The 26,364-nt window shown below is 33.8% G+C and overlaps 4 protein-coding genes across 6 annotated transcripts in view; 2 read left to right on the top strand and 2 right to left on the bottom strand.

The window, feature by feature from the left end:
• LOC109362722 (calmodulin-binding protein 60 A-like) lies at positions 1,674-6,435 on the top strand. 2 transcript variants are annotated; one of them, XM_019608726.1, is made up of 7 exons: positions 1,674-2,116; positions 2,565-2,607; positions 3,656-3,708; positions 3,882-4,369; positions 4,678-4,838; positions 5,245-5,451; positions 5,544-6,435. In XM_019608726.1, exons 1-7 carry the CDS (start codon positions 2,022-2,024, stop codon positions 6,147-6,149), a joined length of 1,653 nt encoding a protein of 550 aa, XP_019464271.1. In that variant the 5' UTR covers positions 1,674-2,021; the 3' UTR covers positions 6,150-6,435. The 2 variants fall into 2 exon arrangements, with proteins under 2 accessions (XP_019464271.1, XP_019464264.1); XM_019608719.1 differs by having other exon boundaries at positions 1,675-2,116; positions 2,529-2,607.
• On the bottom strand, positions 8,586-10,082 carry LOC109362753. The gene is made up of 3 exons (XM_019608771.1): positions 9,718-10,082; positions 9,461-9,606; positions 8,586-9,146 (listed from the first exon to the last, which is right to left on the bottom strand). Exons 1-3 carry the CDS (start codon positions 10,022-10,024, stop codon positions 9,063-9,065), a joined length of 537 nt encoding a protein of 178 aa, XP_019464316.1. The 5' UTR covers positions 10,025-10,082; the 3' UTR covers positions 8,586-9,062.
• Positions 12,619-16,366, bottom strand: LOC109362743 (rac-like GTP-binding protein ARAC8). 2 transcript variants are annotated; one of them, XM_019608752.1, is made up of 8 exons: positions 16,075-16,366; positions 15,749-15,836; positions 14,998-15,107; positions 14,852-14,915; positions 14,281-14,345; positions 14,135-14,200; positions 13,263-13,360; positions 12,619-12,948 (listed from the first exon to the last, which is right to left on the bottom strand). In XM_019608752.1, exons 1-8 carry the CDS (start codon positions 16,177-16,179, stop codon positions 12,909-12,911), a joined length of 636 nt encoding a protein of 211 aa, XP_019464297.1. In that variant the 5' UTR covers positions 16,180-16,366; the 3' UTR covers positions 12,619-12,908. The 2 variants fall into 2 exon arrangements, with proteins under 2 accessions (XP_019464297.1, XP_019464304.1); XM_019608759.1 differs by lacking the exon at positions 12,619-12,948 and adding an exon at positions 12,972-13,154 and having other exon boundaries at positions 13,191-13,360; positions 16,075-16,253.
• The window catches only part of LOC109362736 (protease Do-like 9), a 10,686-nt gene continuing 5,239 nt past the window's right edge, over positions 20,918-26,364 (top strand). Inside the window, exons 1-5 of the mRNA XM_019608739.1 lie at positions 20,918-21,556; positions 21,692-21,891; positions 21,983-22,163; positions 22,286-22,477; positions 23,576-23,808. Of these exons, the coding sequence (XP_019464284.1) occupies positions 21,040-21,556; positions 21,692-21,891; positions 21,983-22,163; positions 22,286-22,477; positions 23,576-23,808 (1,323 nt within the window). The 5' untranslated portion in view covers positions 20,918-21,039. The remainder of the gene's footprint in view (positions 21,557-21,691; positions 21,892-21,982; positions 22,164-22,285; positions 22,478-23,575; positions 23,809-26,364) is intronic.

The raw sequence follows: 26,364 nt of genomic DNA, 5'->3' as shown, positions 1-26,364 counted from the left end.
AAAAATTTTGCATGGTTGAAATTGATATTCTTTTCTTTTTGTTAAAACGGCCTCATGTGTGTTTAGTAATGGTCTACAAAAAATATTGTTAGCAAAATATTTTTTTTATAAGTTATAAAATTCTAGTTATTTGAATAATGTCTCTCTATTGATCGTAGTGAATAATAATTCAACCAGTATTTAACAATTAACTTTCATATGGGTAATTAAATATTAATTATATTAACATTATTAGCATTCAAAAACTAATAAAGTTAATAAATATTTTTATTTGTGCTAGTTGACAAAGCAATAAATATCTTGGTGGTAAACCATATTTTAAGGTACAAATAAAGATGATAGTGTTGTGTATGATCATCAACATCATTTTCATAAAAATTAAGCCAAATAAAATGAAAATTGGTCAATACAATACTCTCATAAATAAATTGGTTTCACTTAATTTCATCAATATAATTGCATAATCAATTTAATTGTCATACTATATCAATATCAAAACCAATTCACATCCTTCCTAATTGAACCTATGGATATAATATCATGCAAAGAAATGTTGATGGATTTTTGCAATGAGCCTCATAAAATAGATTAAGTTATATACTATAATATCATCTCGGTAGAATTATTTTTAGGTCAAATTGTAATATCATGTTACCATAAAATCTTACTTTATTTTGTTCCCCGAACTACTTGTGGTCAGTCTAATATGCTTTTGGACCTGAAGGTAAGAAGAATGTATGCGAGGTAATTAAATTGATGGTATAGTGGATAGAAATATGTAAAGTTATAAATTATAAATTGAATATAATTAGTGCAATTTAATGGGGTAGCATTTCTTATAGTTGCTCCTAAATTGGAGAATTTGGAGTCCAAATTAGTTCATTGGACGATTTCAATTGAAGCATTGTGACATTATGTGACTACCAACTTTATTGTAATAAATGAAGTTTGTGAGGGATTTTAAGTGTCTCTTTTGTGTAACAACAACTAATAAGGCTTGGGAGAGTGCGCGCCTAAGCCCAAGTTCTTACCCTTTTGAGTTTTTCCAAGTGTAAGAAGTTCTTATGCGCCATTTTAATGAAATAATGATAGATTGGATTTTAATCAACTTCTTATTCTTCTTGGTTCTTGGCCGAACCATTTTATGATTTCCATCTCATCACTTTTATGGCAATTAAATAGGTTTATATGCGCCCAGTAAAACTTAACCAACAAAAACATTGTACTAGTGACATGAAAACTATTGGATTTTCAAGTTTGGGTTTAATTACAGGGAGTAAGTAACACTAGTTGGGAATAACACAAACTCCGAAATAATTAATTCATTACAAAAATAAAAGTGAGACTGCCAAAAAAACTTAAGTTTTCACTCGTCAAACTCAAGCTAATTTTTTCACCATCCAAACGTGAGCTTTAACTGCCCCACTAGGCTTGGCTTATCCATAATGTGAAATAATGTTAAATTTCTTTGGTGACGATGTGTGTGATAAACATGAGAAAAAGGAGTATATATTTTCTCTATTAATGGAGATACAAATATATATTTTCTACTTATTTTAATGATAAAAATATGATTTTATTTTATTATAATTGAAAATTATATTTTTCTTTACTTTTTAAAACAGTAGTCGGAAATTTATAAACGTAGTCTTAATCAGTTGAATGAAACAGGATGTTCCAGCGCCTGCACGTAAGTACATTGAGTGGGACCAGTTTTACTGAGTCGCATAACGCGGTTTCTATGGACCCCACAACGCCACTAGCAAAGCCTGAGATGAAGAAAACAGGTTCATATTTCTTCTTCTTCTTCTTCTCCTTTCTTTCACTACCTCCCTTCCCTATTCCAGGGATAATAATATCCTATTCCAATAGTAGTATTATTAATCAAACTCAGATAATGGTTAATGGTTAATTAACACCATGATACAAACACACACCTAACTTCAACAACTACTATTAACACATCCTTTTTCATTATTATTATTATTATTATTATTATTATTGTGTTGCTTTGTGCCGCCATGTCGAATAAGAGGGGCCCTGAAGATGCAAAGTCCAAATCCGAATCTGGTGCTAGTTCTGATGATAAGCGTAGAAAACCTCCAGCATTTTCCAGGTCTGTGACTTTTTTATTTATTACTTTTAACCTAAATGGAATTCGCAATGAATGTGCAATGCATGTTTTAAATTTTGCTTTTGATTAATTATTGTATGTCCTAATTGAATTGGTGATAGTGTGATACCTTTGATTTTCACTAGGATAGTTGAATTGCATTTTCGTCATATGTAGGATGTTAGGTTTTGTAGAGGTGTACACCAGGGATTAAGCTAATTAGTGTGTCTAATTAGCCGCTTTCGTCGTGTGATCTTGTGTTAAAAATAGACCAATGCTGTTATTGCTGTTGTTATTATTTTAGTTAGGGATAGTGATTGAATGTTGTTATTATGTCGGTATGATTGGTTAACAGAATTATTATCGAGTCTGTTTTGTTTGACATTCTATTTCGGTTATGATAAATAATATTTAGTGTGGTGCTCGAGGTGATGAAGTTACAATCAGTCAGGAATTTGCTGGAGCCAATTTTGGAGCCCTTGGTTCGTCGAGTGGTATGAAATTATCCCTTATTTCACTCCTCGTGATGGGTTTGTTACATTTATATTTGTGGTCTATTTATGCTGTTTCATGGAGATAGGATGATTTCCACTTTTAGGATTTCTTTTCTTCATGGTTTATCATGGACCGGGTTCATACTCTTAGGGCAATCGAGTTCATTAAGTTAGACGATTCAAGTATTGTTCGTGAGTTACCGCCTTGCTTTTCAGGGTGCAGATAAGTAGTGTTACATCCACTGTATGGTGGGATATTCTTTGGCCTGATACCAGTATCCTTTTACTCTGTGGCCAACTGAAGACTGGTTCCTAGTTAACCCTTTATCCATATGAATAACTGCTCATTTTTACTTCAAGGTCCTGTCACAGATACTACTACATATGTGATTGAATTTCAATCATGTGATGTGACAGAAGAAAAACATACAAACAAAGGAAATACTTTATACATTCTACCTCATTTTTTGATAAGCAATTATACTGCTTCTATAATGAAATAAAATTGGGATAGTCTTCTAGTAGTCTCTCGAAGTGTGCAGCTCCAAACTCTTCTATAAATTAAATGAAAAATAAGGAAAAATGAAGAGCAAGAAAACACGTGAATAACTTTCTTGGTTAAATGTGATCTAACTCACTGGTTCTTACGTCACCAGCCATGGTTGATGTTGGGTTCTATCTTCGACAATATCTGCATAAATTTGTACCAGTGCAGGATTTAGTGATGGTAAGAGTATATGCTGACTTGCTGAGTTACCTGAATAAAATACTAGAGGTTTCTGGTTAAGCATTTCTTCATCGAGTCTTACTTTTTATTTTGTGAAGTTGTGTTCATATTATGTTATGGGTGTTAAATCAAGTAATATTTCAAAATATATTCCCCTTCCTATATTGTTGGTTTTAGCTATAATTGGATGTGAATTTTAAACTGAAATCCTTGTTTTTTCCTTCTGGTGTATCATGTTCGCAATGTGGTCCTCTATATGCAGTCCCACTTTTAGTGATTGTTGATGTCAAGATATCAATCATATATGTGACATCATTGCAGGTTAGGGAGGAAGTTGAATTGGCCCTAAGGAAGCATTTAACCAGCACGAAACAGTAAGAAATAATCTTCTGCAGATAACTTCAATTTCAATTTCAATTCCTCAATCTGGGGGCTGCTTGAGAAGCAAAGGGAATTATTTTGAAAAAAAAAACTGAGCTGAATGCTTTGAAATTGGTAGCTCCAGTCTAAGCTGTTTCTCATGCATTTTTGTTTTATTTCTTTTCAGGACCAGTGGAAGAGAGATCCATAATGCTGAAACAAGAAGCTTGCAGCTGCAGTTTGAAAATAGCATTTCTCTTCCCGTCTTTACCGGATCTCGAATTGAAGGAGAGGATGGTTCTAACTTGAAGGTAGATTTAGTTGATGCTCTAACAGGGAAGGTTGTTAGCTCAGGGTCTGAATCTTTAGCTAAAGTGGAAATTGTAGTCCTTGAGGGTGATTTTGAAGATGAAAGTGGCCATTGGGTGCCTGAAGAGTTCAAGAGCAATATTGTTAGAGAGAGGGAAGGCAAAAAGGCCCTCCTTACAGGAGATGTAATTTTATATCTAAAAGATGGGACTGGTATGGTGGGTGAAATTTCATTTACAGATAATTCAAGTTGGACAAGGAGCCGCAGATTCAGGCTTGGGGCAAGAGTTGTGGACAACTTTGATGGTACTATAATAAGAGGAGCGAAGACAGAGTCATTTATAGTCAGGGATCATCGAGGAGAATGTGAGTATTTATATATGCCCTTTTCTGCTTAGATACATCAAAAGATCTAATGATTGCAGATGCTACCATAATTGACTTTTTAGACTAGTTTTGAACCATTTAGGCCTCAGATATGGGTTTACAACATGGAAGAGTAAGCAACAAAGAACACTACTAAACAAACCTGATTTACATTAAAACGTTGGATTTGTTTGACTAACCTCTTTATTACATTAAATATAATAAGAGAACATATTTGAGCTTTTCATTTCATTTGTTAATACAAGAGATGGATCAAACTTAGTTTCAAGATTGATATTTGGCTGCAGTGTACAAGAAGCACCACCCTCCTAGTTTGTCTGATGAAGTTTGGAGATTGGAAAAGATAGGCAAGGATGGAGCTTTCCACAAGCGTTTGAGACGGGAAAAGATCCGTACTGTGAAAGATTTTCTCACACTTCTCAACATGGATCCAGCAAAGCTACGCAATGTACTAATTAATTCAGTAGTATTGTAACATCTCTTGGTCAAAATATATTTTTTGCAGCTTAGTGAATAAACCTCCACACTTTGAGTGTCTTTTATTTCCGGAGTGTTTTGATAGATTTTGTCATTTAAAGGATTTTAGAAATAGCTTTCACTTACAGTTCAGTTTTCTACTGGTTGCATCAAGTCGTATATTAACTGTGGTATTAAGTCAGAGACCCCATTGTAATGGAATCATACAACGATGAAGACCTATTCTTGTATTAGCATGTTTGAGCTGAGGGAAATTTATACCACTCCTTCGGTTAACCAAATTTCTGTATGATAAGCATTCTCCTCATTTCTGGAAATGGATAAGTACTTTAGTTTCTCCCCGGTGTATTATGAACACAATTCTTTGGAATGTGCAGATACTGGGAACCGGCATGTCTACAAAAATGTGGGAAGTAACTATGGAACATGCTCAAAATTGTGTACTTGATTCGACGAGGCACCTGTACTTCTCTCCACAGTCTCAACAGAAAACTGGTGTGGTCTTCAATGCTGTTGGACAATTGACAGGACTACTCTTTGAGTCCGAGTATATCCCTGTGGATAAGCTGTCTGAAACTGAAAAGGTATTCTTCTCTCACACCTCCTACTTTCTTTACTCTCTCCTTCCTTTTCTTATTTCTCCTTCATAATCACTAATATGAATTTCCACCACCAGGCTGAAGCTCAAAGCTCGGTTATTTCTGCCCTTAAACAAGGGGAGAACGTTACCTCTTTTGAAAATGAAGCCTCTCTTATGGATGGGCCTTTAAACTTAACTAATGTACTCCACTCCCCAAGATCACCTAGAACTGAGGGGTCCAGTGCTAACAAGCTTGAGGGATCCAGTGCTAACAAGCTTTTGGTTCCTGAAAAGACCGGAGTAGGATTCAATTATGAGCAAGCAAGTGCCTCTTCACCTGATATCATGTCATCCATTTATTCTGTTGATGGAATTAGTGGCTTAGATGACTATTGCTTGCCTAATTTTGACAGCATGGGCCTTAGATATGATCAGAGTCTTAGTTTTCCAATCCAACTCACCAACTCTTTGGTCTGTGAAACAGATTCATTGGCCCCTGCTTTCATTGAAGAAGATCATATGCAATTTTTTAATACTGATATTCACTCTCAGTGCCACATCCCAGAAGATTTACTGAGTGCTGCTGATGGCTTTATGTTGCCACGTACGTCGAATGCCATTGGTAAAGCTCGGAAGAGATGGAGAAAGGTATTCAACGTCCTAAAATGGTTCATGGTTTGGAAAGGAGTAAAATACATTTAGGTATTAGGTTGTGAAGGACATGCAGGTCTAGTTACTGTACATTTTGTTTATAAATGCAGTCCAAAAAAGATATTCTGCACAGTTTATAGAGTGAAGTTATTCTGGTGGGTGTGTGGAGAGAAGTTATTATGTGGGGTGTTACTATTAAGTATTAACACTCCTAAATATCTTCTTTCTCAGACACTCATAATAAAAAAACTACAATTTTGATTGGTAAGTATAGAGTGTGAATAGATACTTAGTATTATGGCTTCTCTTTGATGTAAATACATATATGCTTTGGCTATTATAGCATGTCAGAGGACAGAGGTCATAGAATTGCTTTTCCTTTTTGTTGTTAAGCTGTAAATAAATGTTTGTATTTTAAGGTCAGGAGAGGGTTTTCAGTTGTTGGCAGATGCATAGTGTAGTATTAGTAATTATATTCATAATATGATATTCATGATCCATTGGCCTCTATTCTGTATCATTATTTTGTAAGCACTCTGTGTACAATATAAGCATTTTCTCATGTGTATGTTGTTGGTGTCCCAGTTGACAATTGATTCTTAAATTTTTTTCTTAATTGATGTACATGGAAATAAGATGAAGTTTTGTTTTTCTGTTGGACGATGGATTAGTAGAAGTTTTTTTTATTGTTTGGGTATATTTTCGAAATATGATCGAAGAATATATGAAGTGTAAGTTTAGTAAGAGTCAGACAAAATTAGAAGTAAAAATTAGAAATTATACAATTATATTGTATGTAGCTGGCATGATGCAGCAATATGCATAATGTTATTATATACATGCCTTATCAGGTGCCTTTGTTGCAGTTACCATCATACTCAACTCTTCAAGCAAAAGGGTAGCTCCAGAACACATTGCGAGTAATATACTATGTACTGTTAATGTAAAGATATATGCATAAACATTACATTATTTACAATTCATTTAGATTTATATTAGAAGAGTTAATGATGATTAAATATCAATGATGAATAATATAGTAATAGTGTATAAAACTTTTACAATGCAAATGCATAGATCTTTTCCTCATTTTATATATGTAATAATATTTGTGAGGCAATTAGCATGTAACGAGAACTTTGATTTTGTGGCCAATTTTTTGAGGTTGAGAATTGAGAAGTGATTGGCGTGTAGTTTGGCCTAATATTTGTATTCTGCTTCAAAGCTTCGCACTGTTCTGCGTAATCAAGGTTAGTCCCCAGCAATTGCAAATGTTTTTTTCTGGCTTTCACTTCAAATCTTTCAGAACTTGTACAAGTAGTTTCTTCTTAGTTGAGAATGAGCATGATTTAAATATGTTAAAAGTTGTCGCTACCCACTTTGGTTGGCGTGACGAAAAAATATATAAATAAATGTAACGAAGTCGCCATTAATATTTTTAGAGGGACATGAAAAACCAATTTAAAATTAAGAATTGATATGCTCACAAAGAAAAATTAAGAGAAATAAAGACTTGTTTCATCTTTTTGGTATGCTTTTTGTGTCTTGTGTTAGAAGTGTAATATCATGCAAAAATAATTTCTTCGCACCAACATTGTATGAGTTTTTACATTGTCATTATATTATTATTATTTATATTTAATCATTATTATTAATTCTTAAAAAAATATAAATGATTTATAAATCTTACATCAACAATACATAAATATACACTCTAGATTCAATGACCCTTCTCTAATTTGTTGGTGTAGCCCAGGAGAAGGACTTATAATGAAAGGCATGATGTAACAATCATCACCGAAACGCGCCTTGTTTAGTGGAACATGATGTAACAATCATCACCTAAGAATCATACATTACCACTCAACTTTGACGCTTGTTTCTTTGTTTGTACCTACTATCTTCATTAGTCTCTTTGTGACCAAACATGATACTCATGTACACAAATCTCTTTTAAGATAATTAGAATCTTATTTTACGGTCAAAATTAAAAGATGCATGCATATGATTATCATGTGATAAATAATTAACTTTTAATCCCAATAATATATGATTAGTTGTAAGACTCATATTTATTATTCTGACAAATTTTACAGTTCTCACGAGTTAACATATGCACACCTGTTGGCTGTAGCAGCAGTGTTATTCTAGTGGAACATTGCTATGGAAGAGATAATATAATTATAACATGAGAAACCACACATAAGTGTTACTAAATTAAAAAATTTCTAAATACACACAATAACATTCTTATATATTACATAAATTTGATTGACTAGGGACACGAAGATATAATTATTTTGCGACACATGATACGCATCCCATGGTTCATCATGCAAAAGAAAAATAGGAAGTAAAAAAATATCATAAAATTCAATATAGTTTTACGTTAGGCTCATCTTTTACCATAGTATAGGACAAACAATGTATAATATCATTACATAAACAGAGGAAGGAAGGTAAAAAATAGAGAAACAAAAAAGCAAGAAGGAAAGAACACAGTGGTTGATGCCATGGATTATTAAATATTTTTCTGACCAATTACAAGTGCATGACACATGGAGTAGCACAAAGTGTACGACAACATATGTGATCCTGAAAAACAAAGGATCTTTTGCTTTACTAGCTATAGACAGAAAGAAAGTTGAGTGGCACGAATAAAGCAATGGGCCATGGTAAAATTTGTTCTCCTTCTAATGCAGCAAAAACATTATGACTAGGGTGTCATGTATGTCTAAAGTGATGAATTCATGCATAGACACATTGATTGAAATGTTTCTATAGTAAACATTGTGTCACATCTTCCTTCTCATTATACATTTTCCTTTTCATTTTGGACTCCACTTATTTTTCTTACCACTTGTTTCTTCGAATTGGTAAAGGGTTATTATTCTAATAATTTTGTATTGAATGAGAGAGACATTGTTCCACTTCCATTAGATGCTTCAACAAAATACATATATATCAGCTTGATGCTTCTAAGATGCTATGTAAAGAGGGTTGCCATGTTCTTGACTTAGATGCTGTGCTAGAACCATTTTTTGTTTCCTGAAAATCATATACCAAAAATATACATATTTGGTTCATATAAGTTTTGTAATATACATATCTAAGCCACTGGGGGAGATAAATTGGTGAAGAAAATAAAATTATGAACCAACTACTGAAGCCTTTATTAGTATATATAACAAAAATTCTGAATCAATTTACAGAATCAACCCTTTATTAAATGTTTGTAAATATGATTATCCTTGAGTAAAAGATTATTAACATTATGGAGAATTATTAACAAAATCTATAGTTGAAAACAATAATAATTGATAAACTACTTAGAACTTGGAAGTAAAAAATAATAATTTTACCTGTTTATCCTCTGGCTCAGACCTCCTTGAAGCTTTGTACATCTCCAACACAGGTTTTCCCTTAACCTGATCTGAGTTACGTGCTGATTCTGGTAAGTTTTTATTCATCTTTGCTTGTTTCTTTGCCCAAATACCTTTCATAACCTCTGTACCCAAGAACCACATAAAGGGTCAAATTTATAATAAAGCATGAAACTTTTCAAGAGTTAAGAACAAAAGAGCAAATGGGTCAAGCCCAAAGTGTTAAATTAACTAACCTTGTGCTGAGACAAGTCTATAAACATGTCCAAGAACAAGAGTATCTGTTGGCTTTAGAAGCTTTATGCGAGTTAATCGAACTGAGTTGTTGTTGTTGTTGTTGTTACTGTTGTTGTGAGTGTTATTTGGACAATTTTGTTTGTCTTTTGATGTACACAATGTGGTCGAGATAAGAAGAGCAACATAGTGACCAGGATTGGTGTTCATAACTTGAGTAGCAGTAACAGGCCAATACAACTTTTCTACTTTTCCATTGGGTTGTTCTATAACCAGTGTTGCTGTATCAATTGCTTGACAATTTCCCATGTTCTAATCCTTTCTCTTTCTCTCTCTCTCTCTGATACAAGTACTTTACTAGAATATTTATACCAGCTACCTATGAACCTTATTATCCCTTTCTTTATGTGGCTTCGATTGTATTGATCCTTACAACACCACCCTTTTATTTTTCATCGGTAGATATCCTAATCTGAATGGACAGTTCCAAAATATATCCATATATCAGTGTTTGTGATTGTTCAAAAAAATTAGTTATTGAATTTTTAACTTAAATATTTTTTTTACCAGGAAACATAAGCAGTGGTATATTAGTGTTTTTTAAAATGATGAGACTTGGAAGAGTCAAAGCCGACAATAAAGTCAACCTCTTCTTCAACTCTTGGAAATTGGTTTCACATTCCATATTCCACAATCCAAAAAATGGCTGCCCCTTTCTAACAGTGTTTAAAATACGGTTGTGATTGTGATTATTGTGATTGTGATCATTGTGGTTGCTACAATGTGAATTGTGGTCGTTGCAATGTGAATTATTTTGTCAGTAAAAACATATTTTTTATATCGATATGGTCTGATGCGACCCAATATAGTTGCGTTGTGACCTGTTGCGGTCGTATCATTATGATTCAGTATTGCAGCATGATGCGGTCACGTGGTCACGTGATATAATCCACAGTTTGAAAGACTACTTCCTAATTAACTTGATCAAAGGCAATACCAAGTACCAACTTAGAGAATCTTTAGAAACTTTTAATTAATCTTAATAGCCATTGTGGGAGTAGCCCATTCCAATATAGCTTCTACCTTAGTCCTTAGTAAGATCTAATACAACTCCAGCCTTATAAATTACATGTGGAAGGAAATTCACTTTCCCTAGCCAAAATTTACACATACAATTTGGCATATAACTTTGTTATGGTGACACTAATATATGCATAACCTCATAACCCATGAGAATACACTTAGCTCGATAAACTCCTTAGGAGCCCCCTATAAGGAGCTATTGGAATAGGCCACAAATTTGAGAATGTAATTCGAAAACACTTTGAGGAAAGTCATAAAGTATTGCCACCTACTAGTTCATTTTATGATCACCTTCTACTTTCAAAGAAGATAAGATTGGCCTTAGGGCCACTCAGTGTTTTTAAATTGTTGTTATGTTTATTGTAATTGCGATATGGATTGTGGCCGCTGCAATATGAATTGTTTTATGATTAAAAAAATGTTTTTGAATTCGATGCGATTGTATTATAGTCCAATGCAGCTATATCATTACTATTTAGTGTCACGCTGCATTTGATCCACTATATTTTATGTTATATATCGTCACCACAACCACAATATTGCCGTTAAACCAATATGATCTTTTCTAAATGGCCTAAATCTTAGACAGTGGAAGCACCTGACACCTCTTCATGGGCATATTGGTCCATGATGGTAGCGATTGCACATGGAACATTGGGGAGCACGCTTCTGAATTGAGAGTTCTAAGGCCTAAAAGTCAAAAGATTTGTATTGAATATGACTTTCAAGATGATAATATTGTATTTAGAATAACTATCTATCAAACATCGTATTAATCTGGTGGCGTAAGATATGCTAAATCTCCACAAAAACTAAAAAACTAAAAGTCTGATTCTTTTAAACGATAATTGTTGGGAGGGGTAGCTTATTACAGTATTATTGGTACTCATACATGCAATAATGCCTTTCCAAATCAATGATATAATTTTTTATTATATTTTTTAAATTTCTTAAACATTAGATTTTAAGTCTAAGATGACACAAGGTACTATTGTTACAATTTGGAAATGAAGTGATATTATATATTATTGTAGTGGAGATTTTTTGATATGTAAGATAAACCTCAAAAGATATGATGTTAGACGATGTCATTACATTTATAAATAGAGAGATAATGTGCCACTAAATGATAGCTACGTAGTGCAATTGTCAATGACAATGATCATCACCAAATATTGGATTGCATGCATGAAAGTTCTATCATTTGTTTTGAGATTATTCTACATGTTCTTTCATAATCATACTAGAATGAGAATATGCATTATTACTAGCTAGACCAAGGTACGAACAATAATAATGATTTTTAAAAAAACAACATAAGAAAAGACATGATCGATAATAATATGCTGATAAAGAATTCTAGTGGATGAAAGGCAAGGCCAACTTGGTGTGGAGCATTATTTCCCAGGACCACATAGGAAGGAGTGGGTTCCCATCTCTTCATTGTCCAACGTTGAATGAGAAAGAAGATCACATACCTCAATTTTTGTCACAATTTCCAGTTGGTCCAATGAATAAGTACTGCTTAATTAAAAAGAAATTTTTTTATAAAAACAAAAAATAACATTGAGAACATGCAAAATAAGATTGATTTTCACTTTTTTTAGTTTAGATTTCTTCATGGATATTAATTAGACTCAGTCATATTAATAAAAAAACATTTTACTTTGTAAGATTTGGTTGCAATAAACTTTTGGGTGCATGAGCAAGATATCGAACATGTATATCAGTTTCTCCTACCACTTGACACAACTAAACAATAACTGTTTGGCTTACATAAACAAGCATCACCAAACTTTAACTGCATGGATCAGTAAATATACAAATACATGTCAAAATTTAATGTCATTCATATATTTCTAATATGTTCCTTAATTTTTTGTGTCAAGCATGTTGAATCAACAAAAATAATATAATAACTAGCCACTTTTTTTGGCTGAGTATCCTTTCCTTACATGAGCAAAAGTTTAAATACCTCTCATGTCTATAATCCTATTCAGGAATTAAAAACAATCAAATATTCTGCAAACCTATAGCCAAATAACTCAGTCACTTTTAATATTTCTACAGGTTGATAGCACATCTTCCCCGATTTCGCGGATGAGTTGTTTTATTTATGACCAACAATGTTCCTTCCACACATGACATTTCTGCAATTTCATTGAGACGGATTAAACCCACGAAAAATTGTCTTAACCATACACATATTCTTCGGTCGAGTGTCCGGATAATTTTGATTGCAATGCCAGACAGTCATGAATTCAATAACCATTTGATAATCATATCATATCCCCCTTCAAAACTAAAAAACAGGATTTCTGAGGGGGTTGTTATTGGCATGTCATGTCAACAAAATGTAAGATTGACAAAAATTCAGATAATATGAGAAAATGTGGTATAGAATCTATGACCAGCAACTAGAAAAACAAAGCTATAACTTGTTATATGGAGAAAGTGTACTAACAAAAGACATCCTCGGCGTGGTTTTTTCTTCTTCTCTTGCTGCTTTGGCGGGGGCTTGATGACCACTTTGATCGCAGCATCAAAAACTGACTTGACATTCTGCAAATGCATAAGAATAGGATCATTTCCAGGAAATTTTTAGAAAAAACATGAAGACTATCTTATGAAGCAAACTGAGACAGCAATAGGTCATCTACCACCAAATATCATGTTCTTACTACAGTAAAATCTTAGAAATGTTATAGATATTTCAAATCTTCAGAAATCACTGGGGAAAATTAGCATTTTTTTTCATATTGTCTCAAGAGAAATAGACTTCCTTGGGCGACAAGTAACATAAAAACCACAACTTTTAGTCAAGACAGTATGGTCCATATTAATGATTAATTTGAATATGGGCCCAACTTCCAAACACCACATATTTACAAGTTTTAACAACAAAACATGCGGGACTTACTTTCCAACATGCCCCCTCCACATAAGCCTGCCAGACCAGGCGAAGGATTACCTTTGACTCATAATAAAGGGCAACTTTTGGCCCATAACAACCGGATAGAAGTTGGGCTCTGGCTCTGATATCATGTTAAGGTTTCATCACAAAACCAATGGGCAATGAGAGGAGTAGCCCAACAAGTATTTAAACCATTTCCGAGACAACGAGGTAGGCGATGTGGGACTTACTTTCCAACATAATGTCTCAAGTATGTTTTACCTATTAATTCACCGTTGAATGATACAATATAATGCTTCTTATTTCTTAATCTTAAGTAGGGAGTTGAGTTAGTTTTCCTTAGAAAAGAATATGAGGTATTACTTTGTAAGTGACTTGAGAAATTGAAATGTTGTAAGAATAAGATGGTAGTATAAACATACCTGCTGAGTTTTTGAGCTGCACTCCATATAATAGGCAGCTCCTACCAGTTTCCGCAGTTCCTCGCCCTGGTTATGAACAAAACTCAACAGTTTCAATAACCACTGCCTATTGAACTCTACACAGCTAATAAGGGAAGATATTGTACTTGCTCTGAAGTCACAGGTGCCAGACCAGGGTGATCAGCCAAATAGTACTTGTCTTGTCGGAGATCTACATGGTCATCATAAATCCAGTATTACATGCAGAAGTCAATAACATTTCACATTGAAGTGATTAAAAGAAATCTATTCATTTGGTGCATTCGCCGATTCTCTTAAGTCTATTAACTTCTCTTGAATTATGTTACCCCCAAGATTATATCCCCACACATAAGTGGCACCCTCTTGGAGTTTTTGTGATAAATGAGCTGTGAAGCTTAAAAAAGTACATTAGTTTCGCTTTTTTTTGCAGATTTTAATGAATTATTATATTGTATTAGATATCGTGTAATTCTTTGCCAAATGAGCACATATGATTCAGCATAACAAAATAACAGTCTAAAGAATCTAATCTATCTAAACAGGCCTGTAGCTATTGTTCTAGCATAAAAAAAGAATAGGTGGGTTAGTTGGATAGGTCTCATTCAAACCTCAATTCACTAATTCTTTATGGATAATTTGGCGATAAAATTGTATTGGCTTGAAACAAGTTTTTAAGACCGGTGCTTGACGACTTACCCAATTTGGTTCCAACTAGTACCACTGGGACGCCAGGGGCAAAATGCTGGAGTTCAGGGATCCACTGCGCAGTGTATAAAAAGTTAGAGAAAACATAGAAAAGTCAGAAAAACATGTCCAAGTACTAAACTGAAACACAAGCATACCTTCTTCAACACGTTCTCATAGCTCGCGCCACTAACTAAAGAGAATGCTAAGACAAAGACATCAGCACCCCTATAGCTCAAAGGTCTAAGCCTGTTGTAATCCTCCTGTCCTAAAGAACACATCGGAAGCAATTGGAACATAACAACCTTTCCCAATCGACGTCACAAATTACTTTCAGACACTTAAGAAATTAAGGGTCAGTTTGGTTTGAGAGCATTTTCTGTTTTCACTTTTAACTATTATTGATAACTATAATAGTGACACCATAATTTCAATCTATTTCTGGTTAATTATGATTGTCTCTGTTTTCATTTTGTTTCCTATTTTCAAAAAATTGTACCGAAAATAGTAAAACTATTTCATGTACTAATCTTTCTAAGCTAGAAACAATATGAAAACATGGATCACATACATAATTAGTAGGAAATAGAAAGAAAACATGGGATCACTAGTATGACTATCAATAGTAGTGGAAAATGAAAACAAAAAGCATTTTCTCAAATCAAATAAGCCCTAAAGGCTAAAAACTGGACTTTCCAATTACTATGACCATAAATAATTTTTTTCTGTCTGTATAACTTAAAATAGTAGAACAATAATCAATCATGGTTTTAATTTATAGTTGTGCCAAAGTTACAGTTATGTTGCGTTAAACACAAGTGTAGACAATTATGGGAAATTGCAGCCGATGCGACCACGATTGAAAACCTCGAAAACAAATCATGATTAACAAAGTTTGTGTAAATATACCAGCTGTGTCCCAGAGGCCTAAATTGACAGTTGTGCCTTCAACAACCACATTTGCACTGAAATTATCAAACACTGTTGGAATATAGTCCTGATAAACCAACCAAATCACAAGACAAAGAAAGATTAAAATTCAACAGAAACAACCTATGAGGACAACCCCAGATGACAAAGTTAGGTTCTTTCAATCAGAATTACACTGTTCCCTCCTTTCTCAATTTGCACACACATGAAAGAGACATTAATTTCACAAAATTTACGATGATCTCAAGAAAAAACTGAACCATAAAAGTGAAAATTATTGATAACAAGAAATAATTCAATAATACCGTGGGGAATTTGTTGCTTGTGTAGCAAATTAGCATGCAGGTTTTTCCAACGGCTCCATCACCAACTGTAACACACTTGATGAACCTTGAAGCATTTGCAGCCATTGGAACCAACACCAGAAGAAGAAAAAAAGTGTTTTTTCTTTCTAAAAAGGGTGTGTTCTGTTTAATTTGACAAGTTTAAAGCTTCAAGCTTTTGAGTGATTCAAAGAGAGAGAAAGAGTGTGACACTTCACATGATTCTCACTCCTTGCAAGCTGCATTTCCTTTTCTGAGGTCATTCATTAATAATTATGTTTTTTCTTAAATATTTATACGTATTTAATATATCACTATCATTTATTTGTCTCGATTTTAGGTAATAATTAATAATAATTAAATATGAAATAATGATAAAAGGTTCTTATATTATCACTACATTCATTTTTTTCTCGTATATGTTTAAGGTTAAATGCATTTTTAGTGTTAAGTTATTGTTCATGAGTGAGCTATCATTAAGTTATAGATTATTTATGTTTGTTTGTTTAAGAAAAAGGAAAGGAAAAATGAAGTCAATGCATATCTTTAGTAGCATAAAGATTCATTCCGGGAGAAGGATAAAAGTGTTGTCCCCTAGTGCTTGCTTTATGAGAAAAAATGATGGGGGACTCAAGCATTATTACATGAATGGGGATAAGCTGTCCATTTTCTGGTGTCTCATTGTGTCTCAATACAATAGAAATTTGATATATACTTAAAAAGAAAATTAAAAAATATATAAAATAACATTTTTATGTAATTTGGTAGGATTTGATTGGCTTAGAACATGAGGACATGAAACTTTTGGATAGAGGATCTCCGTTCTTATTTCATGTATTAACATGGTTAGTTGATTGCTTAAGTAAACATTAAGCAACATGCATAATAAAAGGGAATTATCCACAAAAGGATCAAAGAACACACTATGCATACAACACAACTCACTACCCTTCCACCATATTGACCATAAAATCTGGTTGAAGTTATATAGCTCATTAGCTTCTTCTTTTTTTGTTTCGAGGTGTATGATTATCTTTTTAACAAATGTTGTTCTTAAGAATAAAACATTTGGGTGATATACCATTTTTTTTTAATATTCTAAACTCACTTATTGGTGTAATTTATTGTTCTTGTGTTTAAATGTTGTATTTTTATACTAATATGTTCCCCACAATGGGAGATGAATGCGTTTTGATGAAAATGAGTTATGAGAAGAGAAGTGTTATATTGATAATCATTTTGCTAAGTTAAAAGTGATCAAAGTTAAGGTGAAAGGTTTAATAAGTGAAGTGATAAGAAGGTTGAGAATTTAAATTACACTTACTACAAAATATTAACATTCTAATATTTATTTATAAAAAATCATTTTGCTAAGTTATTTTATATAAATGAAGAAAATGATTGGTTTTTTTTGTTTTCAATAAAATTGTTTTCTATTATGCTATTTTCATTTCATCCTCTCACTTTACTACATTACTATTTTTTATCTTCATGATAATCAGTATAAAATATAACTAAAAAAACAATAATTAATATTATCTCGACTTTAAAGATGACAATGAAATGGAACAATTTTCTCCTGGAAAAAAATAAAATTTTGTAGAGAAATAGGCGAAATATAATAATGTAATTTTTTTTGTTTAAAAAAATGGAATTATTGTAAATATAGTGGGTATTGTGTGTAAACAATTAAACTTGCATTGAAGTTTTAATGTGAAGTTTTGTTTTAACTATGTAAACATGCACTAAAATATGGGTTATGCGGGCGCGCTGGCGGGCAATGCCCGTTTTGCCATCTCTACTTACAATCTTGCCTTGAATGATGTATAGCATAGCCCTTCTAGCCACATGCTCCAACTTTCACTAGTACATACTTGGTCCAAAATTGATCAAACAACAATTTTGATTTGCTATGAAAAAATGCTACTTCTAGCATTCGAAATATTCTAACTTTTTAAAAGATAAATAAGATAAAACTATATTCAAACATTTACCATCGATTGTAACATTAGAACAAGTTAAAATGATAATTTGTATTTAAAGATTTCAATGGTATTTTCACTACGTCAGAATAGTAATACAACAATGCTTAAAATTATTATTTAACAGCGCTTTTGTGACGCTTTCTATGTGACTACAGTAGTATAAGGTTATATTCAATAACGCTTTTTGTAGTGTTGTAGAAAGTAGACATTTAACAACGCTCACTAAAGCAAACACTATTAAATGTCTACTTTCTAAATAAGACAATATATCTATTAGACATTCTATCGAACACATGACAAACATATTCCACTCACTATATTTACCATAAATTTGTTAAATCACCAACGACTTCAACTTCATTTAACCTTAACAAATTTCATATTATAAAATAACATATGAGTAATGAGATCTTACGGAAATTGTTCATTCTTTCTTCTCCAATGTTCACCATAGCCAAAAACCTAAAACACCATAGTTGCATAACTTCACAACAAATAAAGATCACACTTTTAGTGAAGAGAAAAATAAATGAGCTAAAATAAGATAATGATTTACCTTATGCTTGAAAAGAAAAACAAAAAATCGATAACTTCACCATAATTATATAACTTCACAACAAGTAAAGATCACACTATTAGTGAAGAGAGAAATAAATAAACTAAAACAAGATAATGATTTACCTTATGCTTGGAGAGAAAAATAAAAAATCGATAACTTGTTTGAAGAGAGAAACTAAAAACAAAAGAGAGAAAAAAGTAAGTTATGGAGAAGAAGAAAAAAAAAAGTAAGTGAAATAATAAAATGAGTAATATGTATTATTGTGTAAGGTTTTGTTTTTTAATTTGAAAATATCTCACTACTAAAACAAGCGTTAAATGTACCTCTTTATGAGTGTTTGTTTCAATTAACGTTGTTAAAGATAACACTTTTAACAACATCTTTTTCAATAAGTACCGTTAAAGATAACATATTTAAAATCGCTTATTGAAGAAGTGTTGTTAAATATGTGAAGTATGACCTTTAAGAACGTTTGCTTCAATAAACACTGTTAAAGATAACACATTTAACAATGCTTTCTTTCATAAGCACTATTAAAGATAACACATTTAACAGCGCTTATTGAAGAAGTGTTGTTAAACATATGAAGTATGACATTTAACAATGCTTATTGAAACAAAAGTTGTTAAAGATAACAAAATATAACACATTTAACAACATTTTCTTCAAGAAGTGTTGTTAATTCTCTTTTGCCTTAAGTTTAACAACGTTTAACACATAAGCGTTGCTAAATAAGCGTTATTAAATATATTAAATATCAATTCTGACGTAGTATTTTTTACATTCCAAAAGACAAACAGGAGGCTACAGATCCAAGAATGTTTAACATTAGGGGTGAGCATCGTCCTAAATATTGGTTGAATTATTTTTTTGAATCTGAGCTCGGTCATAAATCCGAAATTAACTAGATCCTAAATTTTGATCGGATCAATTTCTAAACCTGAACCCGACCTATACCCGATTAAATAAAATGCACATCTTTTAGGTAAAGTCTTCTCAATATTATTTATTACTATGAATATGTAATTTTGTAATTTGATATATGAAATGCTATACATGTAAACTTTTTGTTAATCATATATATATATATATATATATATATATATATATATATAATAAAAAATAGAGAATCAATGATACTATGAGTCAATGAGATATCACTACTCTATACAAACATAGTGAATAAGTTATCATTGAATGGATCAGGTCATGTTTGTATCTTACTTGACCTTAAATATTAGTCAAATATGATTTTTTGACCCAAACCCAACCTTGACCCGCTGAAACCTTATCATATTCAGACGTGATGATGGTTGAGACAAACTGAATGAACGTATAGAGTTGAATCCCCTACTTAACACTCCTACACATATTAAATTCCGAACTTTATAGTCATCCCCTAAATTATCTTCTTAACTTTATCATAAATTCTATAAAAATATTCACCTTTCTTTATGACAACTCTAAACTAAATGATCCATCATCATGAGTAAAAAAAATGAATTTCTTTAATAATGGAGAATTGATATATACTTCTCGCGCCCAGATTTTCGACTGTATGACTTTCTTAGGGTTGCCATAACATTTTTTTAGTCAAAAAAATATAGAAAAATATTTTGGCCCAATCGCATTGGGCATTGGACTTTGATATCTAGATTCAGAAGTCGGTTATGAATTAGGGAAGATATTAGCACCATATTCATCCATTTTAAACGGTACCTCTCACTAAGTTGCATGACTTATTTTATACTTTAAATTAATTGATTATTTAAGTAATTATTAAAAAGGGATAAAATTTATTTATTATTTATTGTTGTACCTCACAATGTGACCTTGCTTCCCTATTTTGGGTAGAAAATCATAACTATATAGTTTTAAGGTAGAAAAAGATTTGTTGATTGAATTCATTTTATTATTTTTTAGAAAAAATGTGGTGTTAAACCTCAACTAATATATCTATTATATGAGTGAAATACAACTCATATGTCTGATGTCGTGCCTCATATGTCTGATGTCGTGCCTTAAAAAAATGTTATTTTCTTTTATTGAAAGTATCCAAAAACATTTATCTTGTTTTTGTTTGGTGTTTATTGAAAAGATTTTTTGGTCCTAGACAAAATTCGATATTCAAAATACGAGTAGGAATAATATATAATTTGTACCACTAAACCATGTTTCATACCCAATAATTCTAATAAAATTAAAGGTTGTGTTTTATTTTTTTTTTGAAATAATATATTGAGTTATAGTAGCTAGATTCAAAATGAGTGAGAGAAGCAGAGAAGAATAAATTTGTGTGGTTTCCCTCCTCTTCTTCCTTTCTTCGAAACCATTCATTCATATTTTCATATAAAACTAATATCCCTTCGTTTCTATGATTTGTTTTCACTTCAACAAATAAATATGGGAGATAACAAACGCAAAAGAGGACGCAAACCCAAAACCCTTAAAACCCTTCAAACCCTTCAAACCCTAGACACCGTTCCTAACCCCACCAACGACGTCGACCTCGCCGATAACCCCTTCTCTCCCCACCCATCTCGCCGCCGCGGTCGTCCCAAGAAGCTCCCCAACCAAAACGGTGTCGACTTCGCGGCCCCCAGCGATGGCGTTGTACCCCCCATGGCGTTGGTGGCGATGGAAGCGGACCCTGAGTGGGAGAACGTTGCGGCGCGGGTGTTGCCGGCGATGGACTCCGTGGTGAAGGTGTTCTGCGTTCACACGGAGCCCAATTTTTCGCTTCCGTGGCAGAGGAAAAGACAGTATAGTTCAAGTAGTAGTGGTTTTGTGATTGGTGGGAGAAGGGTTCTAACGAATGCGCATTCAGTGGAGCATTATACGCAGGTTAAGCTCAAGAAGCGTGGCTCTGATACTAAGTACTTAGCTACTGTGCTTGCAATTGGAACAGAGTGTGACATTGGTAACTCCAATTCCTCATTGTTACCAATTTTTTTCTATTTTACTGCATTTGAAGTATCATATAAGAGGCATTTGATTTATGTTAAATCTTGTTATATGAATTCAAATTAATGCATTTGATTTTTTATACTTGCAGCCATGCTTACAGTTGATGATGATGAATTCTGGCAAGGAATGTCGCCTTTAGAATTTGGGGATTTGCCCACACTTCAAGATTCTGTTACCGTTGTGGGCTATCCAATTGGTGGAGACACTATTTCTGTGACCAGTGGTGTTGTATCACGTATCGAGATTCTATCTTATGTCCATGGTTCCACCGAGCTTTTAGGTTTACAGGTTAGGTTGCATTGATTGATCTTCTACCTTTATAGTTTAGCTTCCTTCCTTTAACATATTCGGGTTTTTCATCCCAAGGTCATTTTTGCAGATAGATGCTGCTATTAACTCTGGCAATTCTGGCGGGCCTGCATTTAATGATAAAGGAAAATGTGTAGGGATTGCATTTCAGTCCCTCAAGCATGAAGATGCAGAGAATATAGGTTATGTTATTCCGACACCAGTTATAACACATTTTATCAAAGACTATGAGAAGAACGGAAAATACACTGGTAATAAGATTGCTATAAACTAAGTTTAGATTTCTCTTTTACAAGCTGTTACATTAGCATGATAAGAAAATGAGTATTGAAGTTTTATGTAATATGACTATTCTTTCTCAACCTGCTGCCAGGGTTTCCTATTCTTGGGGTTGAATGGCAGAAAATGGAAAATCCTGATCTGAGAACAGCAATGGGAATGCGACCTAATGAGAAAGGTGTGCGTATTAGAAGAGTTGATCCTACTGCTCCAGAATCTAAGGTTTTGAAACCATCAGATATTATCCTTAGCTTTGATGGGGTTGATATTGCCAATGATGGAACAGGTCAGTGTCATTATACAGTTTTTCATACTATCTAGCTTATACTTGTTTGGGTCCACTTCTAAAAATAATAATTTGAAATGACTTGTTTTTGCCCTTGCTTATGAGTCATAATACATTAGTGGATCACTTCTAGTTATTATTATCATGATTGTCAAAGTCGAAATGGTTCTCATAGAATTGTACGATTTTACATGTTTGGAAGGCTGGAGCAATTCCAATCCCAATAACAAGCTCGTTTTTCTAGGATTATGGCAGGATTGTCTTTCAGTGTCTGGAATCAGTAGGATCTTGTGAGCTAGTGAGGCTACCTATCCCAACTAATCCATCACATGCTTGTCCCAAAATTAGAAAATCCCATAAGAATCCCACACCCACCCAAAGTTTACCCATAAGAGCTTGTTTGATGGCCAAGATGGGATAAGGACATAATAGAATAGAGAGCAGAATAGGATATGAGCTGGATAAGCTCTTATTATGTCTGGTGTTTGGTGATCACCAGATAACAATGGCATTTATGTGGTGGTGGTTGTAGTGTGGTTGTGACAGCGGTGTTCAGTTGTAAGGGGGAAAACTGTACCACCTAGTGAAGCTATTTGTTTCAGTTGTTTAGTAATTTTTTTCATCTATTGACACGATGGACCAACAATTGAATTATAGGTATTATAACAAATATGAGTCATAAGGCCTGAGGTCGAATTAATTATTATACTAAAAGCGGAAAGGCACCTATAAAATATTTTGACTTAAAACTGATTTTAACATTAGTTGTTAGTCATGACTTTAAAGGTATTATGTTTACTTGTGTTATTTTGTATTTGCTTATATTATTTAATTTTAGAGGCAGGATTTACGAGTTCAAATTTTACATCTACACCTCTTCTATCCAAACCAAGGTAGGACTTACGAGTTTGTCAGCCTTGCTTATCAGGCAGTTTAACGGTGAAGTCCTATGTTAATGCTCTGTCATCTGTGTGTATTTAGGTAGCAATAGTGGGTGAGATTGTGTGTTAATTACAACTCTTATGTGGCCAGTACGATATATATGAACAGTTTGAGCTTAACATTAAGTCATATAATTCTTTACACTGTTCTTTTCAGTTCCATTTCGCCATGGGGAACGCATTGCTTTCAGTTATCTCATATCCCAGAAATATAGTGGTGATAATGCAGCAATCAAAGTATTGCGAAATTCAGATATTTTCAAATTTGACATTAAACTCGACAGTCACAAAAGGCTCATTCCAGCACACAGCAAGGGCAAGCCTCCCTCATATTATATTATTGCAGGATTTGTTTTTACAGCTGTTTCAGTTCCATATCTTCGTTCTGAGGTTTGTGATTAATCCAGTAGCCATATGTTTTCATTATTCAGTTATTGCTTGTCTAGTTGATGTTGTTGGTTTTACTATTGTTTATATTATTATATATTCTTTCTATGTTTCTTCCTCCAAGTGGTTTTTAAATATCTGATACTTATGTGTTCTGGATAATCTTCATCTGACCTGACAACTTGAACTCATGTCTTATCTGCCTGAATTGGGAAAATATTCATTATCTAGAGTGAAACCTAATAAAAGTGGGTGCAATTGCTGAGTAAATTATTGAAATATTTAGAAGGGTAACATTTTTTGTGGCTTTTAGGAATTTTACACTAGTCATATAGTGAACTGCACTGGTAAATTTATAATGTTGTTTTCATGGACAAGTGAGTAGTGTTGCTGAGCTGCTATATCATTAGACATTATGTTCTGCTGCATGCTGCATTTAGATGGCCCATAATGTGTAATAGGCTCTATGGAAGTGGATGTGATCCTGCATAAAACTTGGAGTCGGTGTGTTAGACACTGGTATCCAGAGAGTAAGAAAGAAAGTAGCAGGGATGAAAAGAAATGCCCCTAACTCACGAGTATAGAATTCGTGATAGGGTTCTATGAATTTTATTAGAGATAGAAGAGTACAAGAGTATAGTAGTGAGTACAATGGAGAAGGATCCCACGATCCTCTTCTAACTGATTCCTCAATCAGTTATACTTCCCAATTTCTTAACTGGCTACTCTAAAGCCCTTCCTTCTATTTATAGGAGGTTACTAGGGTCTAACAACTAACTACCCAGGGAAATAGAGCCAAGGTTAGTTATTTAACAACCAAACCTTCCTCTTACCCCTCTTATACACTTTAGTAATTTCGGGTCTACCCCTACCCTTAGCCTTATCCCTATCACTACCCTCCCCTAAACTTTTTAACTTGTCCTCAAGTTGGAAATGAGGGAAGGTGTCCTGTAACACAGTAGCTAACTCCCAAGTGTTGTCATGCTGAGGAAGATGCTGCCAAGTAGTTAGTACTTCCAGCTCACCTTGCTTATTCTGCCTGCAATCCACAATATCCTCTGGACTTGCCTCTAAAACCAACTCTTCATTCAACATAGGTGGTAAGGGTTGAGGCTGCTGATGAGGCTTAAGGGCCTTCTTGAGCAGAGACACATGGAAGACAGGGTGAACTTTAGAACCAGCAGGTAAATCTAGCTGATAAGCCACTTCCCCCCTTTTCTGTAGGATTTGATAAGGTCCATAGTACCTAGGTGCTAGCTTAGCACAGGGTCTAGTAGCCAAGGACCTCAACTTATAAGGTTGCAATTTGAGGAAAACCCATTCTCCTACTGCAAGATCCACTCTTCTTCTATGTTTATCAGCCCCTTGTTTCATCAAATTCTGTGCTTTAGCCAAGTTAGTCTTAAGTTCTACCAGCAACTCATCCCTTGCTTGTAACAACTGATTGACTTCTTCCACCTTAGAGGGTATTGCCCCAGCTTTTATCAACATAGGAGGATCCCTGCCATATAGTGCCCTGAAGGGTGCCATCCCTGCTGAACTATGGTAATTAGAGTTGAACCAGAATTCTGCCCAATGTAGCCAATCCACCCACTGCTTAGGTTTTGGACTCACATAGCACCTCAAATAGGTTTCTAAACATCTGTTGGTTACTTCAGTCTGGCCATCTGTTTGAGGATGGTAGGAGGTACTCATCTTCAATTGAGTTCCTGCCATCCTAAATAGCTCCTTCCAGAAATGACTCAAGAAGAGGGGGTCCCTGTCAGAAACTATAGAAGTAGGAAACCCATGTAGCTTCACCACGCCCTTCACAAAGACAGCAGCTACTTCCTTGGCAGAATAAGGATGCCCTAATGCAAAAAAATGAGCATACTTAGTAAGTCTATCCACAACTACAAGGATAGTATCCTTACCTTTGGCTCTAGGAAGACCCCCTATGAAATCCATGGATAGGTCCATCCACACTTGCTCAGGAATGGGGAGGGGTTGTAATAAACCAGCAGGAGCCAATGTAGCATACTTGTTCCTCTGACATGTCTCACAACCTTGTATAAATGTCTTGATATCTATCCTCATCCCCTCCCAAAACAAGAAACTAGCAATCCTCTTGTAAGTCTTCAAGTAACCAGAGTGGCCCCCTGTAGGGGTTTCATGGCATTCAGACAGAATAAGGCCAATTTTGTTGGAGTCCCTTGATAAAACCAACCTGTTCTGATAATAAATGACCCCTTTCTTCAACTCATACCCTGGATGGCTTGTAGGATTCACCATTAAATCTTGCATGAACTGTTTCCACTTAGGATCTGATTGCAATTCTTCCACCCACTCTGCCACCTCCTCATTAGTAATTAAAGAGAGGGTAGTATACATGAGTCTTCTAGATAAGGCATCAGCCACTGAATTCTCACTGCCTGGCTTGTATTGGATCTCAAAGTCCAATCCAATTAGCTTCACAGCCCACCTAAATTGCTCATCTGAAAATAATCTCTGTTCTGTTAAGAACTTTAAGCTCCTCTGATCAGTTCTGATCACAAAATGTCTCCCTAAGAGATAATGCCT

This window comes from Lupinus angustifolius, chromosome LG01 (assembly GCF_001865875.1).
Source record: "Lupinus angustifolius cultivar Tanjil chromosome LG01, LupAngTanjil_v1.0, whole genome shotgun sequence".
NCBI classification, from domain to species: Eukaryota; Viridiplantae; Streptophyta; class Magnoliopsida; order Fabales; family Fabaceae; genus Lupinus; species Lupinus angustifolius.
Note: the sequence above shows the minus strand (reverse complement) of the source record. Positions and strands in the feature narration are given on the sequence as shown.